This window comes from Pan paniscus, chromosome 6 (assembly GCF_029289425.2).
Source record: "Pan paniscus chromosome 6, NHGRI_mPanPan1-v2.0_pri, whole genome shotgun sequence".
NCBI classification, from domain to species: domain Eukaryota; kingdom Metazoa; phylum Chordata; class Mammalia; order Primates; family Hominidae; genus Pan; species Pan paniscus.
This window is the reverse complement of record NC_073255.2, coordinates 116,304,131-116,320,762: the sequence shown is the minus strand read 5'-3', so window position 1 is coordinate 116,320,762 and position 16,632 is coordinate 116,304,131. Positions and strand designations below refer to the sequence as shown.

Genomic DNA, 16,632 nt, shown 5'->3' with positions numbered 1-16,632 from the left:
CCCCCACCACGCTCTGCTAATTTTTTTGTATTTTTAGTAGAGACAGGGTTTCACCATGTTGGCCAGGCTGGTCTGGAACTCCTGACCTCAGGCGATCCACCCATCTCGGCCTCCCAGAGTGCTGGGATTGCAGGCGTGAGCCACCACGCCCAGCCCAAATTGTATAGTTTAAATATGTGTGGCATAACATACTACAATTATACGTGAATCAAACTGGAAAAAAAAAAAAGTCAACTCAAGGAACTAAAATAAAACATTTTGAGGAGAGCTTCACCTCCCCACTGGCCCTGAATTTCCACGTCTTTTAACCCAACTTCTAATTTTAGATAGAAAAGAAAGGAAAGAAAAAGAAAAAAATGACACTAAAGTGAGACTTCACTTTAGAAAAGTATTGAAAATACATTAAACACTGAGGTGTTACCATAATAAATGAATAATTCCAGATCTGTCTTATGAAATATTTAAAAATATTTAAAATCAGCAAGTGCAGAGAAAATTAATGTTGAGTAAATAATTTTAATGAATAGATCCTATTATGTTCTAATGAGGGTTTTTCTTTTTAATTCTGATTTTATTTTTGTAACAGAAGCTTTTCTTTCCAAGTCTTCTTAAAGGGACTTAACTATTCCATATGTTTAAAGCACAATTTAAAGAGAATGAATCCGTTTTAAACTAGATAATGAAGACTACAGTGTACAGACAGTTTCATGTACAGTCCTCTTGCCTCGTCCTTTGGTTGATTCCCAGTCTGTTTCTTTTCTTTTCTTTTTTTTAAGAGACAGGGTCTCACTCCGTCACCCAGGCCGGAGTGCAGTGGCACAATCACAGCTTACTGCAGCCCCCACCTCCCGGGCTCAAGTGATCCTCCCACCTTAACCTCCCAAGTAGATGGGACTACAGGCGGGTGCCACCATGTTCAGCTAATTTTTTGTATTTTTTGTAGAGACGGGGGTCTCACTATGTTGCCCAGGATGGTCTTGAACTCCTGAGCTCAAGCAATCCTCCTGCCTCAGCCTCCCAAAGTGCTGGGATTATAGGTGCGAGCCACCTCGCCTGGCCCTGTTTCTTTTCTGTTTTGAGGCCTTGCACAAGTCACGCTGCCACCCTGAGCCTCAGTTTCCCCATTTGTAACACTGAGACAATAATTCCTCAACCCCAAGTAGCCCGATGCATGGCACACACTATAGAGATGGAAGAGGGATTTCCTTCCTGTATAGCAATAGCTGATAATTATTTGATGTTATACTCAATTAGCCCTAAAACTGTTATCTCCCAAAAGGATTTCTGAAGGGAGAAAACGATCATGCTTGTTGCCTTCATTCAAGTCTGAGTGCTGTTTATGCAATAAACTGGATACTTCTGGATGCAACATAAAACGTTCCTAAAATAATCCCACCTTTCATTCCTCAACCTGCCAGACAGCTGAACCACAGCTTTATGAAATATGAAGACAGCCCACTTTTATGGCCAGGCATTCATCTTCAAGCTCCTTGGCATACGAGTCCCTCCGAGTTATTTTATTATTTCCAAGAAACTGTAATTGAACCTTTTTATATACCTGCTGTTGTCGTAAGAGTGATCACACATAAAGCATGTCAACCGAATCGGAGAAAGGCATCCTTCATCTGGTTTACTGTTTCCTTGAGACAGCTGGTCTCTGGGCTTGGTCGGCTGACAGCTTTGATAGGATTATTGAGCACAGCTTTTCATGCAAAAGAAACCTGGAGACCGGGGCAGTCTGCTCTTGGTTGGTCCATCCAGGGGGCTGGGGTTGACAGGAGGCTCCTCTCAGCAGACGAGGGTCCGGTGAGCCTGACCCAGAGCCCCCGCAGCTGCTCCTGGGTGCAGCCAAGGTGCTGGGCTTGGAGTAAATGCTTAACTACAGAGACAGCAGCGAGGGTCTCAGGCACCCTTCCCTCTGTGTCTCCATCCTTCCTGTGGTTCCAGCCCAGCCTCGACTCCCTGTTGGGGCCAGCCATCTTGCCCCTTCTCCACCAAAGGACCAGGTAAGATGTGTCTGCATGAGCTACAAGTCAGGGTACAAGTCTGTGCCCTGTGGTAACTTAATTATATAATTATTCAAAACTGATTTGTTCTCTCTCGCTCGCTCTCTTTTTTTTTTTTTCCACAGACAGGTTCTCCCTCTGTCACCCAGGCTGGAGTGCAGTGGCGCCATCTTGGCTCACTGCAACCTCTGCCTCCCGGGTTAGGTGATTCTCCTGCCTCAACCTCCTGAATAAATGGGATGACAGACACGCGCCACCACACCCAGCTAATTTTTTACTTTTGTAGAGACAGGGCTCCACTATGTTGCCCAAGCTGGTCTCAAACTCCTGGGCTCAAGCAATCCTCCTGCCTCCCAAAGTGCTGGGATAACAGGCATGAGCCACAGCACCTGGCCTTGTTCTCTTTAAATTGTGCTTTAAACATATGGGATAGTAAAGTCCCTTTAAGAAGACGTGGAAATAAGAGCTTCTGTTACAACAATAAAATCAAATTTTAAAAACCCCCTCATTGGAACATAAGAGGATACATTCTTTAAAATTATTTACTCAACATTCATTTTCTCTGTACTTGCTAGTTTTAAATATGTTTATCTGACAAGACAGATCTGAAATGAGGCAGATCTAGCTCCAACTCGCCTCCCTGGGCCTCAGTTTCGCAGTCTTTAAAATGGGGACAGAAAAAAATGCTTCAGAAAAAAAAAAAGGATCAAATGAGACGGTGGCGGTGAACATGCTTTGTAAATTAGCCCGAGGCCTTGGTGGCTCACGCCTGCAATCTTAGCACTTTGGGAGGCCGAGGCGGGCGGATCACTTCAGGTTAGGAGGTCCAGACCAGCCTCACCAACATGGTGAAACCCCGTCTATACTAAAAATTCAAAAATTAGCTGGGCGTGATGGCGCATGCCTGTAATCCCAGCTACTTGGGAGGCTGAGGCAGGAGAATCGCTTGAACCCGGGAGGCGGAGGTTGCAGTGAACTGAGATCGCGCCACTGCACTCCAACTTGGGGGACAAGAGCGAAACTCCGTCTCAAAATAAATAAATAAATAAATAAATAAATAAATAAATAAAATCAATTAGCCTGAGGCGAGCTGTTATTGCCATCATTATTCCTCCTTTGCATTAGAAAGACGCTCACCCTCCTCCCGCAGGCCCTGAGGCTTGCAGATAAACAGTAAATGTTTGCCGACTGTAATCCCTGCAGAAGCGCTCCTCCCGAGAGCCAGCTCAGCCTGGCAACCCTGAAGAAATCACTTATCAAATCGAGGAGCACCAGCCTTCCCTCAAGGCACCCCCTACTACCTAAAGGGAAGTCTCTAAATACCCCTAAAAAAAATCTCAAAAATAATTTTAGTCTCATTAATTCTGGAAACAAACAAATGCAGAGGAAAGACGACGACCCGAATTAAAGGACAAGGGAAAAGGGGACGCGAGGTCCCTGGGGGGCGGGGGCGCGGCGACCCCACACTTGGCCACACGTACCTGGACCTGCAGAGGGGCGGAAGCACGGGGCGGGGCCTTGACGAGGTAGGGCCTGAGGTAGGCGGAGTCTGGACGGGGCCACTGGATGGGGCGTGGCCCGCAGTTGGGGGCGTGGCGGGTCGTGGTCCACTGGCGGGGGACAGGACTCGAGAGGCTGGAGAGGGGGCGAGGCCAGAGAAATAAAAGGAGGGGGGCGGGACGGAGAGGGGGCGTGACCTTGCCGCCTCTCGGGCATTGCGGGTGCAATGAAGCGGGAATCCCGGCCGCGTGGCCCTGCAGGTGATGTGCGTGGTGAAGAGGACCCCAGGTTGGGGTGACGGAGCAGTGAAGACAGCTTTCCCCTCTCTAGGGTTGAAGCTACTTGAGCACCACAGGCTTGAGGGAGCCTCTGCCTCGCAAAATAGGGGGACCCCAAGAGGAGGAGGAGAAGAGACACCCCCAGAGTATTAGGAAATTCCTGGCTCCTCATTAGCACCCTGAAGTCTTTCCAAAGAGAGACCTGCACACCCTCTTAGGAAGTGAAACCCCTCCCCTAAACTGCCTTGGCCCCTGGGCTCATATTTCAGTAGTCACAGTGTGGCCCTAGGAGCTATCGCCTTCCCTGTCTCCCCTCCCCTCCCTCAACTCTGCAGGCAGGCAGCTGTGAGCACTGGCGCTGGAGGAGCTAGAGGAGATAGTCAGGACTCCTGCCTCAATACCCTGGATCTAATGTGGAGGGGGTAAAAGAAATCTTTATAGGCCGGGCACGGTGGCTCACGCCTGTAATCCCAGCATTTTGGGAGGCTGAAGTGGGCAGATCACCTGAGATCAAGAGTTCGAGACCAGCCTGGCCAACATGGTGAAACCCTGTCTCTACTAAAAACATAAAACTTAGTTGGGCATGGTGGCGCGTGCCTGTAGTCCCAGCCACTCTCGGGGCTGAAGCAGGAGAATCACTTGAATCCAGGAGGCGGAGGTTGTAGTGATCGAGATTGTGCCACTGCACTCCAGCCTGGGTGACAGAGCAAGACTCGGTCTCAAAAAAAATGAAAAGAAAAAAAGAAACCTTTATAGGGTGGCATGATGGGGTCACTTTCCAGCAAAGTCTCAGAACCTTTCTTTCCAAGTTGGTTATGCCCTTTTTTGTTTGTTTGTTTGTTTGTTTGAAACCTGAAGTTTGCAAAATCCTTCAAGGATCTACATTGCAAACCTAGGTTTATGTTTTAAGCCTGTGGTTCCCTGAAGTAAGGTGCAGGGAATGTGTTCTGTGGACATGTTCACATCCACAGGGCCCAGGGCTTCTTTGCTTTTTGGTTACTTTTCTTAAGAGAAGGACCAGGAGTGGGCAGGTGGGCATCCACTATGTTATTTTCTATTAGCTGACATGATGCATGCCAGGTCCAAATGGAAAGTTGCATCCACCGCTTCTGCCCTCTGCTTTGAGAATAGGAGAGTTCCACGAGGAAGCAGTTCCTTCTGCCTGGGTTCCAGAATCAGACACATGGAGCTGGCCCACAGCCACAGGCTCACACCATGAGGGAAAATAAATGTTTGTTGTGGCAAGCCGCTGAAATGTGTGTGATGTTTGTTATTGCAGCAAATCTGACTCATACAATCTGCAAACTAAAAACAGAAACAGCAGGAAGGGGCATGGGTGTTGAAAAATGTCTGAGCAAATGTATTCTATGTACTTTGGGTAAACAGAAGATTTCTTGCAGAAAGGGTTTGAAATGGGGGTGAGAGGAAGCCTTCTCCACTCCTTTGTTAATGTAGAGATCACCTCATTGTTTGAAGACCCTGTTTTCTGGTCTCTTGAGAGGTTCTGAGGAGGCCATATATGTATGAAGGTGGCACACACCAAGCCTTCAGGACAGATTAACTCCCTTTCTTCCCTCCACCTCATTCCAGACTCCACTGTGGCCAGCTGGGCATGAGGTAAGCAGTGCCGACACAGAGCAGATGAGGCTCCTGGCTGAACCCTCCAGAGCCCAGCATCTTGAGAGATGGGTCCAAAAGCATCCACAGAGGCTGGGCCAAGGCCACCCCAGGAATGACCCCATTAGTGTGCCCTGAATTTGAAATAACCAATTCCTCAGAATACCCACCCCGTAAGATCCCACCATACTTAATGTGGACCAAGAACCCAGCTCTGCCCTTGTATTAGTCCGTTTTCACACTGCTATAAAGAACTACCTGAGGCCAGGCACAGTGGCTCACACCTGTAATCCCAGCACTTTGGGAGGCTGAGGCAGGCAAATCACCTGAGATCAGGAGTTCAAGACTAGCCTGGCCAATATGGTGAAACCCCAGCTCTACTAAAAATACAAAAATTAGCTGGGCGTGGTGGCATGTGCCTGTAATCCCAGCTACTCAGGAGGCTGAGGCAGGAGAACACTTGAACCCAGGAGGCAGAAGTTGCAGTGAGCCGAGATGGCACCACTGCCCTCCAGCCTGGGTGACAGAGGGAGACTATGTTAAAAAAAAAAAAAGAAAAGAAAAGAAAAGAAAAACTACCTGAGACTGGGTAATTTATAAAGGAAAGAGTTTTAATTGACTCACAGTTCTGCATGGCTGGGAGGCCTCAGGAAACTTAAAATCATGATGGAAGGCAAAAGAGAAGCAAGTACCTTCTTCACAAGGCAGCAGAGAGAAAGAGCGTGCAGGGGAAACTGCCACTTTTAAGCCATCAGATCTTGGGGGAACTCCCTCAGTATTATGAGAACAGCATGAAGGAAACCTCCCCCATGATCCAGTCACCTCCTACCAGGTCCCTCCCTCACCACGTGGGGATTATAATCCAATGAGATTTGGGTGGGGACACAGAGCCAAACCATATGAGTCCTCCAGCAACTTCCCCAAAATAGGGTCATAGCGGACATCCCACAGGCAGTCCAGGAAAGAGAACAGACTCATAGAAGGGGTTGGACTCAAAATCCCCCCAAGTGGGTTCAGCTTTGGAATACAAAATAAGAAAGCCCCTATGTTTCAAATGCCCCTTTCTCAATATCAGGCTCGGAGTGTGGGGTTTCAGGTGCACATACATGTAACATGGACTCTTGTCCCCTTAAGATGTGTGCTTCCCTTTTGTGCTGCTCAACCAGGGACAACATCTCCCAACCTCCCCTGCAGGTGGGCGTGGCCACATAGGGTCATATGACTGAGTTCCAACCAATGGAATGAGAGGACCTGGTCCATGCAAACCTCCCTGTCCATCCTCCCATCTCTGACATATTATCAGGTGGGTAGTGATGCCCATGGTGCCCTTGGAGCCAGTTGGTGACATTGGCAGAGACTCAGGAGCCCGAACCAAACACCTACACCCCACCTCTAATACGAGAAAGAAAAATACTTCTACTTCTATTGTGTTTGGCCAGAGAGCCTGTGAGGTTTATCTGTTACAGCAACTAATGTTACTTTAACTAACTCACCTCTCAATGTCCTTAGCCCAGGGCTAGGCTTTCTGGTCCTGCCCTCAAGGGGCTCCCAGTCTAGTGTCAACAGCAGTTGGCCATTCAGTGACAACAGTGAAGCACTTAAGAAGGTGAATTCGGCCTCTTCCAGGACAACAAAGAGTTATCAGGGCAGTGGGAGGGGATTGGGGTGAGGGACAAGAAGAAGAGCATGGGCCAGGTGCGGTGGCTCAGCCTGTAATCCCAGCACTTTGGGAGGCCGAGACGGGCAGATCACCTGAGGTCAGGAGTTTGAGACCAGCCTGGCCAACATGGTGAAACCCCAACTCTACTAAAAACACAAAAATTAGCCAGGTGCAGTGGCAGGCATCTGTAATCCCAGCTACTTGGGAGGCTGAGGCAGAAGAATCACTTGAACCAGGGAGGTCAAGCTTGCAGTGAGGTGGGATCATGCCACTGCACTCCAGCCTGGGTGACAGAGCAAGACTCTGAAAAAAGAAGGAGAGGAAAGAGAAAGGGAAAGGGGAGGAAAGAAGGAAAGAAAAGAAGGAAAGAAGGAAGGAGCATGCCAGATGGAGGGAACAGCATATGCCAAGGGTTTCCCCCCAAAACGTGTCCCCCTAAAATGCCTGTAATCCCAACACTTTGGGAGGCCGAGGCAGGTGGATCACCTGAGGTCAGGGGTTTGAGACCAGCCTGGCCAACATGGTGAAACCCTGTCTCTACCAAAAATACAAAAATTAGCCATGTGCGGTGGCTCGTGCCTATAATCCCAGCTACTTGGGAGGCTGAGGCAGGAGAATCACTTGAACCTGGGAGGCGGAGGTTGCAGTGAGCCGAGATCGTGCCACTCCACTCCAGCCTGGGTAACAGAGTGAGACTCTGTCTCAAAAAATAAAATAAATAAAATAGCTGCTTCCAGCCCGCAGAAGGAACTAACCCTGCTGACACCTTGATCTTGGACTTTTGGTCTCCTGAACTTTGAGAGAATAAATTTCTATTGCTGAAGCCACCCAGCCCGAGGTACTTTGTTACAGCAGCCCTGGTAAATGAATTCACCAAGTAAGTTATGGAGGTTGAAGCTGCATGCAGTTTGGGGGTGTGGGGTGGTGGGAGGGACTGCAGACAATCTGTAGCAAAGTAGGAGGTGGGAGTGAGAGCAGATGAGGTAGGGAGGAGGGGAGTTCAGTGCCATGTTCAGGAGTTTGAGGTTTGTCTTTGGTTAATGGGGAGGCAGAGAGGTCTTCGAGCCAGGAGGGAAGGTGATTGGTTTGAGCTTTATAAAAAACCACCTGGACCAGGTGCAGTGGCTCACACCTGTAATCCCAACACTTCGGGAAGCCAAGACAGGAGTATCTCTTGGGCCCAGGAATTCAAGACCAGTCTGGGCAACACAGTGAGGCCCTATCTCTACAAAAATGTTTTAAAAATTAGCCGAGTGGGCGCAGTGGCTCACACCTGTAATCCCAGCAGTTTGGGAGGCTGAGGCAGGTGGATCACAAGGTCAGGAGATTGTGATCCTCCTGGCCAACATGGTGAAACCCATCGCTATTAAAAATACAAAAATTAGCTGGGCATGGTGGCACGTGCCTGTAATTCCAGCTACTCAGGAGGCTGAGGCAGGAGAATGAATTGCTTGAACCAGGGAGTTGGAGGTTTTAGTGAGCCCAGATCGTGCCACTGCACTCCAGCCTGGTGACAGAGCAAGACTCCGTTTAAAAAAAAAAAAATTAGCCAGGTGTGGTGGTGCACCTGTAGTCCCAACTACTCAGGAGGATGAGGATTGCTCGAGCCAGAGAAGTTGAGGGTACACTGAGCTGTGATCACACCACTGCACTCCAGCCTGGGCAACAGAGCAAGACCCTGTATCAAAAAAAAAAAAAAAAAAAGAGAGAGAGAGAAAGAGAGAAAAGAGAAGAAACCCAACCAGGCTTCAGAGTGAAGGAAGCTGCTATGGCCATCTAGGCAAGAGAGAGTTCTAGGGCAAAGGGATGGAGAGAAGAGGGCAGTTCTGGGGTATTTAGGCAGTGGCATTAGCAGGATTCCACAGCAGTCAGTGGAGGCTGAAGGTGATACCTACCCACGCTTCTGTTGCTCACTGTGATCCATCAGAGAGAACCCAGCACGGGCCGGCTGCTCCCCCAGCCTAGCCCGAGCAAGGCGACCATTTCCTTGGGAACCCGCTACTGTCTGAGCCCAGCCCTCCCCAGCAAACTCAGAAATCTAATTTTCATTCATTCCGGTAATATTTATTGAGCGCTGGCTGTGCACCAGACATTGATTTTCTGGGCACAGTGAAATGGTTCCATCTCTCTTGGAGGTGACCTGGCATGAACCAGGTTCAAAGAAATGGATGAATAAAACCACAATGCCAATTTAGTGACTTGCCCTGAGAGACACAGTTATCAGGCATACAAGGTGACAGACCAGTACCCTCTGTTCCTCAGGCAAGCTCCCAGGAGAGCCAGATTAATATTGTCTGGCTGCTTCGGATGGACAGACCTCCTTGCAAACTGGCTTTAATTTCTTGTCCAATAAGCAGGTCTCCTAGAGAAAGACACCGATGCCCGCCCCTGCCCACATTTGCCTGTTTAACCCAGAATCAGAACAAGGAGAGGGAGGTGAACTTGGGCAGGGGCTCTGGGATAGGGCAGCCTGAGGCTTTCTCTCCCACATGAAGGACCAGCCCTGGCAAGAAAACCTCGATACCTTAGCCAAGATGCCTCTTGCCTGACCCCAGCGAATGGCTGTCTGCCCACAGCTGTCTCCATGCCCTGTGCTCACCAGCCTGCCTCCCTGTGCTCACCAGCCTCTGCCTCCCTATGCTTGGGCTCTTTGCAGAGTATGATTCAATTGGCCAGATTTCCACGAACCGAAATTACAAACCCAGGCCAGGCTGCCTTCCGGCAACTGCCCCCAGATCCCAGAGCACAGGCATTCTGGATTTTTCTAAATCCTCCAGCCTCCTACTCACAGACCCTGAATCCCACTGAAAGCAAATCCCAGTCAGGGCAGAGGGCTGGCTTTTCTGGGCACTCTTATTTCCAGAGACAGATTCTGGGTAAAGCTAATGATACCCCAATGTCAGGACCCCTTGCTTGCTTGGGCCCCTGCAAGAGTTGGGAGATGCTGGGAGCCATAGAGTGTTCTGGGTGGAGAGAGAAGCCAGGATGGAGTCTGCAAACATGTCTAGTAAGTTACCTAAACGGGTGGCAGAAGAAAGGGACCTGAATATACAGGGTGCCTATATTTTGTAATGATTTCTTTTCTCATTTTAAATAAACATTCACTTTCGTATCTAAGCTTATATTGTATTTACATATTCTTTCCCTCAGCGGGAATCCCCTGAAGTGTCTAAGCTTCAGGCCTCACAAAGCCTGGATCCACTCTTGCGGGTTTCCCTGGAGTTCTCATCCCAGCTCTTCTCCCACAAGGAAAAACAGCCACCGCCCTTCCAACCCTCCCCAAGGAGACGCTGCTGTCAGGAGCATCCACGTGGCTGGTGCAATGATGTTTTTCCTTCATTTCATTGAAGGGAGAGACTTTCATCTTTTCATAACACTTGTCTTCATGTTCCTTTCCAGGGACATTTTTTAAGCTTTAAATTTTTTTTTTAAACTTTGAACATTGCTTTCAAAGTTGAATCACGAATTTTGGTGCCTCCCCCTCAAAATCAGAGTACTGTATTTTTGCAAACGACGGAAACATCAGCTGTCTTCCCTCAGTCATCTGTCTGTCTGACTGACACATTTTAGGGACAGACGGTCTCAGTGCTTAATTTATGCCTTTGGATATTTGAACGAGCTTCATGCAATCATTTCGATTTGGGAGTTGCTGTATAGCCGTCTGCACATCTCTTGTTAGTCTGGTCTCTGGTTTGCTGTCTCTTCAGCCATGGAGATTTTTGCACCCCCTCCACCTGCCCCCTCCCCAACCCAGTGCTTTGTTTTGTGTCTGTTGGTTCCCTCCCCACTCCACTCCCGTGTCAGCTGGACTCCACATGGGACTGCTTCAGGTGCCAAATTCTCCATTCAGGATAAAGCCTGTTACGTATGGACATATGCAGGAGGTGTTACAGCCAGGGTGCCGTTGCCATGTGAACAGGTGGCAGGGCTCTGGACTCTGCAAGCTTCCCCTCCAGGAGCCTACATCCATCACCCCCTGACAAGGTCTGCTTCTTCCCGTTCCCCTTCCCCACCCCAGCCAGAGTCCCTGACCCTTCGTCTCCTGCAGCATCTAAAAATTCACTTTGTACCCCTCCCTTTGCAAGAGTTGCCACTCTGTGAACAGCAATAACAGGAACAAATGCATGATTCATAGGACGCTCTTGGCCTGGGAGTGGGTGCCGAGGGAGGGGACCATGAGGCCCACGGAAGCACTTTGGTTCAGGGAACATTCATTCATTGATGCACATCTGTGCTGCCTGGAAGTGCATTAAAGAGAATCAGATGTGCTGCTACTTCTGAAACAGCTTTTGAATGTGCAAAGTGCTCGGGGAGGACAGGGAATGGCAATGGGGCTGACGAGGCGCTGGGCTGCTAGGGCTTCATTCCAGCTCTGTCCTTGAAGCACAAAGCCTTGAGCGCCCTGTAGCGGCCCTCCTGAGTGCCTGGGGAGGAGATGAGCCTGTCTCAGCAAAAGCAGGGCCACTGAGACCTCCAAGGGCCAGCACTCCACTCTGTCACCAAACAAAGAGAAGATTCTTTCAGCTCTATGGCCATTTTAGAGACAGGAACAGCCGGGCCCAGTGGTTCATGCTTGTAATTCCAGGGCTTTGAGAGGCTGAGGTGGTAGGATTGCTTGAGCCCAGGAGTTCGAGACCAGCCTGGGCAACAAAGTGAGACTATCTCTACAAAAAATTTAAAAACTAGCCAGACATAGTGGTGTGCAACAGTGGTCCTAGCCAGTCGGAGGCTGAGGCAGGAGGATCTCCTGAGCCTAGGAGTTGAAGTCTGCAGTGAGCTACAATTGTGCCACTCTACTCTAGGCTGGGCGACTTAGTGAGACCCCATCTTTTAAATAAATTAATAATAACAATAACAATAATAAAAGAAACAGGAAAAGCTCTGTCATCCTGGTCTAACAAGGATTTCCCCCGCAGCCTTCACCAGGCTCCCAAGTGCGGACAAAACAACCAAGTGGCCCCACAGCCTGACTCAGTCTCAGCTCCATCACTCACCATCCAGGGTACCACAGGCAAGTCACTAAGTCTAAGAATCAGCAAAGGTGCATCCTTCCGACTCAAAAACTCTCAGCTGGCCTCCCACCAACTTCTGATCTGCTTGTCTCTGTGCAAATCAAGGAAGTACTGCGGCGTATTCAGAGGGACCACCTGTCTGGAAGACCAGACTTCCCGAACTGCAACACAAGGAATACAGAATCAAGAAGGCGCGCAAAGGCCAGGGCTTGGGCCCCGAGGCACGTGCATCAGTCATGACCTCTAGTGACAAGTGACTGAAATCCCAACCCAACTAGGCCCTGAAAAAAGAGGGAACTTGTGAATGCCCACAGGTGAGAGGTGGCTTTAGGCATAGCTGTATCCAGGCACAGAAACACAGTCAAGACTCCCTGCTTCTGCAATCCTGGATTTGTTTTCCTTCTGTTGGCCTTATTCTTAGGCAGGCCAGCTCCCTGCAGTACTGCCTTCTCAGCCCAGCCTTGCCATCCTGTTATAGGGAAGGGCCCAGATCCAGACCCCAAGAGGAGAGGGTTCTTAGATCTCGCATGAGAAAGAGTTCCGGGTGAGTCTGTAAAGTGAAAACAAGTTTATTAAGAAAACAAAAAAATAAAAGATGGCCGGGGGCAGTGGCTCACAACTGTAATCCCAACACTTTTGGAGGCCAAGGTGGGGTGATCACTTGAGGCCAGGAGTTCAAGACCACCCTGACGAACACGGGGAAAACCCGTCTCTACTGAAAATATAAAAATTAGCCAGGAATGGTGGTGTGCACCTATAATCCCAGGTATTCACGAGGCTGAGGCACAAGAATCACTTGAACCTGGGAAGCAGAGGTTGCAGTGAGCCGAAATCGCGCCACTGCACTCCAGCCTCGGCAACAGAGTGAGATTCTGTCTCAAAACAAAAAAGCAAACAAACAAAACACTGGAAGTCTTGTGCGCTGCTAGTGGGAGTGCAAAATGGTGCAGCTGCTGTGGAAAACAGCATGGCGCTTCCTCAATAAATTAAAGCAGAATTGCCATATGATCCAGCAATTCCACTTCTGGGTATATAACCAAAAGAATGCAAGCAGGGTCTCAAAGAGATATTTGTACACCACATGTGTTTCGGCATTATTTACAATAGCCAAAAGGTAGAAGCATTCACGTGTTCATTGATGAATAATGAATGAATGAATGAATGAATGAATGAAATGTGGTCTCATCCATACAATGGAAGATGATTCGGCCTTAAAAAGGAAGGAAGCTGGACATGGTGGCACTCACCTATAATCCCAGCTACTCAGGAGGCTGAGGCAAGAGGACCCCTACAGCCCAGGGATTCAAGGCTTTAGTGAGCTATGACTGTACCACTGCACTCCAACCGGCACAACAGAGCAAGGCCTCATCTCTAAGACAAACAAAAAAAAAAAGGAAGGAAGGAAGGACATCCTGACACATGCTACGATATGGATGAACCTTGAGGACATTATGCTAAATAAAATAGGCCAATCGCACACAAAGAAATACTGTATAATTCTATTTGTTTATCTATTCGTTTATTTATTTTGAGACAGTCTCGCTCTGTTGCCCACGCTGGAGTGCAGGCACGTGATCTCAGCTCACTGCAACCTCAGCCTCCTGGGTTCCAGCGATTCTCCTGCCTCAGTCTCCTGAGTAGCTGTGATTACAGGTCCACGCCACCATGCCCGGCTAATTTTTGTATTTTTAGTTGAGATGGGGTTTCGCCATGTTGGTCAGGCTGGTCTCAAACACATGACCTCAGGTGATCCACCCACCTCGGCCTCCCAAAGTGCTGGGATTACAGGCATGAGCCACTGCGACCAGCCCGTATAGTTCAATTTATATGAGGTATCTAGAGCAGTCAGACTCATAGAGACAGAAAGTTGAATGGTAGTTGCCAGGGGCTGGGGGAGGAGGAATGGGGAGTTGTTGTTTAATGGGGACAAAGTTTCAGTGTGGCCAGATGACAAAGCTCTGGAGATGGATGGTGGTGATGGTTGCACAACAATGTGAATATGTTTAACGCGACTGAACTGTACACTTAAAAGTGGAGCTGGTCAGGTGCAGTGGCTCCCACCTGTAATCCCAGCATTTTGGGAGGCCAAGGCAGGAGGATCACTTAAGGACAATTCAAGACCAGCCTAGACAACATAGCAAGACTCCATCTCTACATATCATTTAAAAATTAGTGAGGCATGGTGCCACGTGCCTGTAGTCCCACCTACTCAGGAGGCTGAGGTGGGAGAATCGCTTGAGCTCAGGAATTGGAGGCTTCAGTGAGCTATGATTGCACCACTGCACTCCAGCCTGGTCAACAGAGTGAGACCCTGCCTTAAAATAAATAAATAAATAATATAAATAAATATTTATTATATTTATTTATTATATTTTTTTATGGTGCAGATGATAAACTTCCTGTTATGTGTCTTTTACTACAGTTTTAAAGAAAAGACTAGAAGATGGGGTAAAGGGAGAAATCAGGGAATTTCTCCTGCTCTCTCTTCCTCTGGGTAAAGCCTCTGGTGGTGGCTCCTCCACAGTCACAGCCCCTGCTGCACAGTCCCTCCCTCCGCGGTCCCAGCTCCCTATGGTCAGCCCCTGCCACGGCTCCGCCCCCAACCCCATGGCCCAGATCCTTGGCTCCAGGAAATCCACTTCCCCCTGGGTCTTACCAACCCTAGGGGTGGTTGCGGCTCCCTGCGTTGCTAATCTCTGGCTTGCCTCATTTTACCCTTTCTGTTTCTTAACTCCCTACTATACCTGGGTAACCAACAAGTTCACTCTGAAATACCCAGAGTGGTTTCTCTTTTCCTGACTGGGCCTTGTGTGTTACACACCTTCATGAATGGCTCTCGGGCAGAAGCCCATCTCAGCCCAGTGCCCAGTGTGGACAAAGGGGTCCCCGGTAGCCCTGACTGGCTGGGGAACACGGTGGGGGGCCCAGCAGAAGCCTCAATACTTGGCTACCTCTGATGCAATCTGCTTAACTCAGAACCAAGCTGCTGTCCTCGCTCAAACCCGAAGCAGCCAGCCAGGCCTCTCAGCTTCCCTGGCAGGTGCGGACACACATAGCAGGCACTCCACAGGTGCAGAGGAGAAATCAAAGAGAATTCACAAGCACCCTTCGAATGGTGTGGTTCTGTCAGTAGTTACAGCGTTTCGTTATTTATACCTGCCAGGGGTAGCTGTTCCCCGAGCCTGGGCTGAGCCCCCATCCCCGGTTTTGCCCTAGGCTGGTCTTGGGAACTCCCTGGGAGGTTGTCTCACGACTCTTTAAATTCTCCTACTTTTCCTCAGATCGCCTGAAGATCTGCAATACGGAGCTCATCTCCCTCCTGCCTCCGGAACCCCCCAAGCTGTCTCCCATCGGGGACAGCCTTTCGCCAAAGCCTGGAAAGAGAAAATAAAATAAAACTTGCTTGCTCCCCAGGTGGGCCGAGGCCTGGCCTGATTCCCGAGGCTTTGGACTGATAGGCAGATAGCACCCAGAGCCGCCAGCCACCACAGCACAGCCCAAATGTAGAGACAGAGAGGCAAAGGCGAGGAGGGGGCCCCCTGGAGATTACCAACACCGGCCCCCAGCCCATACAGGAGGAGCCAAGCTCAGAGAGGGAAGGCGGTGGCCCAAGGTCACACAGCCTGTTGGATAGTCGGGGCAGGATGGTATTGGGGACTGACAGTTTTGCTTTCACCGGGCTGTGCAGTGAATCTGTCATTGTCCTCCCTCACTTCAGGGGACCCCTACATTTGACCCAGGATCCTCTCCTGGCTGCCCTGTCCTGGGGTGTCCAGCTCTGCTCCCTGGACCCTCTTCGACATCCCCAGGCTGACTTTGGTGGGCTGCATTCCCTTTCGTATCAGCCAGCTTATGAGTCGCAAGCAACAGAGTTGGATTGTTAATTAGATAGAAGGGAACTGATGGGCAGGGTACTACGGAGTCCACACATTTGCATTTGGGAAAGGCATGGCTGCCCCGAGACAACATGGTCCACGTGACCACCACCACCGGAAGGAGTGCCCAGGAAGAGCAGACGTCTCTGATTGGCTGAGCTCAGGTCACATGCTCAGGCTGCAAGACGTGCTGGGAATGGAAGACCTTGTGTTTTCAGTTCCTAGAGTGGGAGGTGTCCCCACTGCTCACCAAGATGCTTAAGGAGGGGCTTTGGGAATGCCTAGGACAGGGCTTCAGATGTCAGACTGCAAAAACAGATGATCTGTGTCCTCCAAGCTTGGGATTCAAAATCCAGGCTGCCTCCTCATATACACTGGGTCCCACCCTTCATTCATTCTGCACCCCCAAACTTGTGAGCCCACAGCTCAGAAATTCAGGGGTATCTCCACCATCGCCCTGCACCAGCGCCTTCTTGGGAAGAAGATGGCTATCACTGATGTCCTTCTCTGAGTCCCCAGCTCAGCATCTGTGCTGCAGAGGGGCAGCTGGCCCCAAGGTGGCTCTGATCATTCCAGGAGCAGGAGTCCCCTATGGTGTTTAGTGGGGGCAGAGCCAGGAAAATAAGCCAGCCTTAGGCTGGGTGTGGTGGCTCACGCCTGTAATCCCAGCACTTTGGGAGGCCG

The 16,632-nt window shown here is 49.7% G+C and overlaps 1 protein-coding gene across 1 annotated transcript in view; it reads right to left on the bottom strand.

Annotated features, from left to right (window-relative positions):
• The window catches only part of LOC134730749 (keratinocyte proline-rich protein-like), a 43,991-nt gene extending 39,431 nt beyond the window's left edge, over positions 1 to 4,560 (bottom strand). The window contains exon 1 of the mRNA XM_063606151.1: positions 3,488 to 4,560. Within this exon, the coding sequence (XP_063462221.1) occupies positions 3,488 to 3,956 (469 nt within the window). The 5' untranslated portion in view covers positions 3,957 to 4,560. The remainder of the gene's footprint in view (positions 1 to 3,487) is intronic.
• Between the last annotated feature and the right edge of the window lie 12,072 nt (positions 4,561 to 16,632).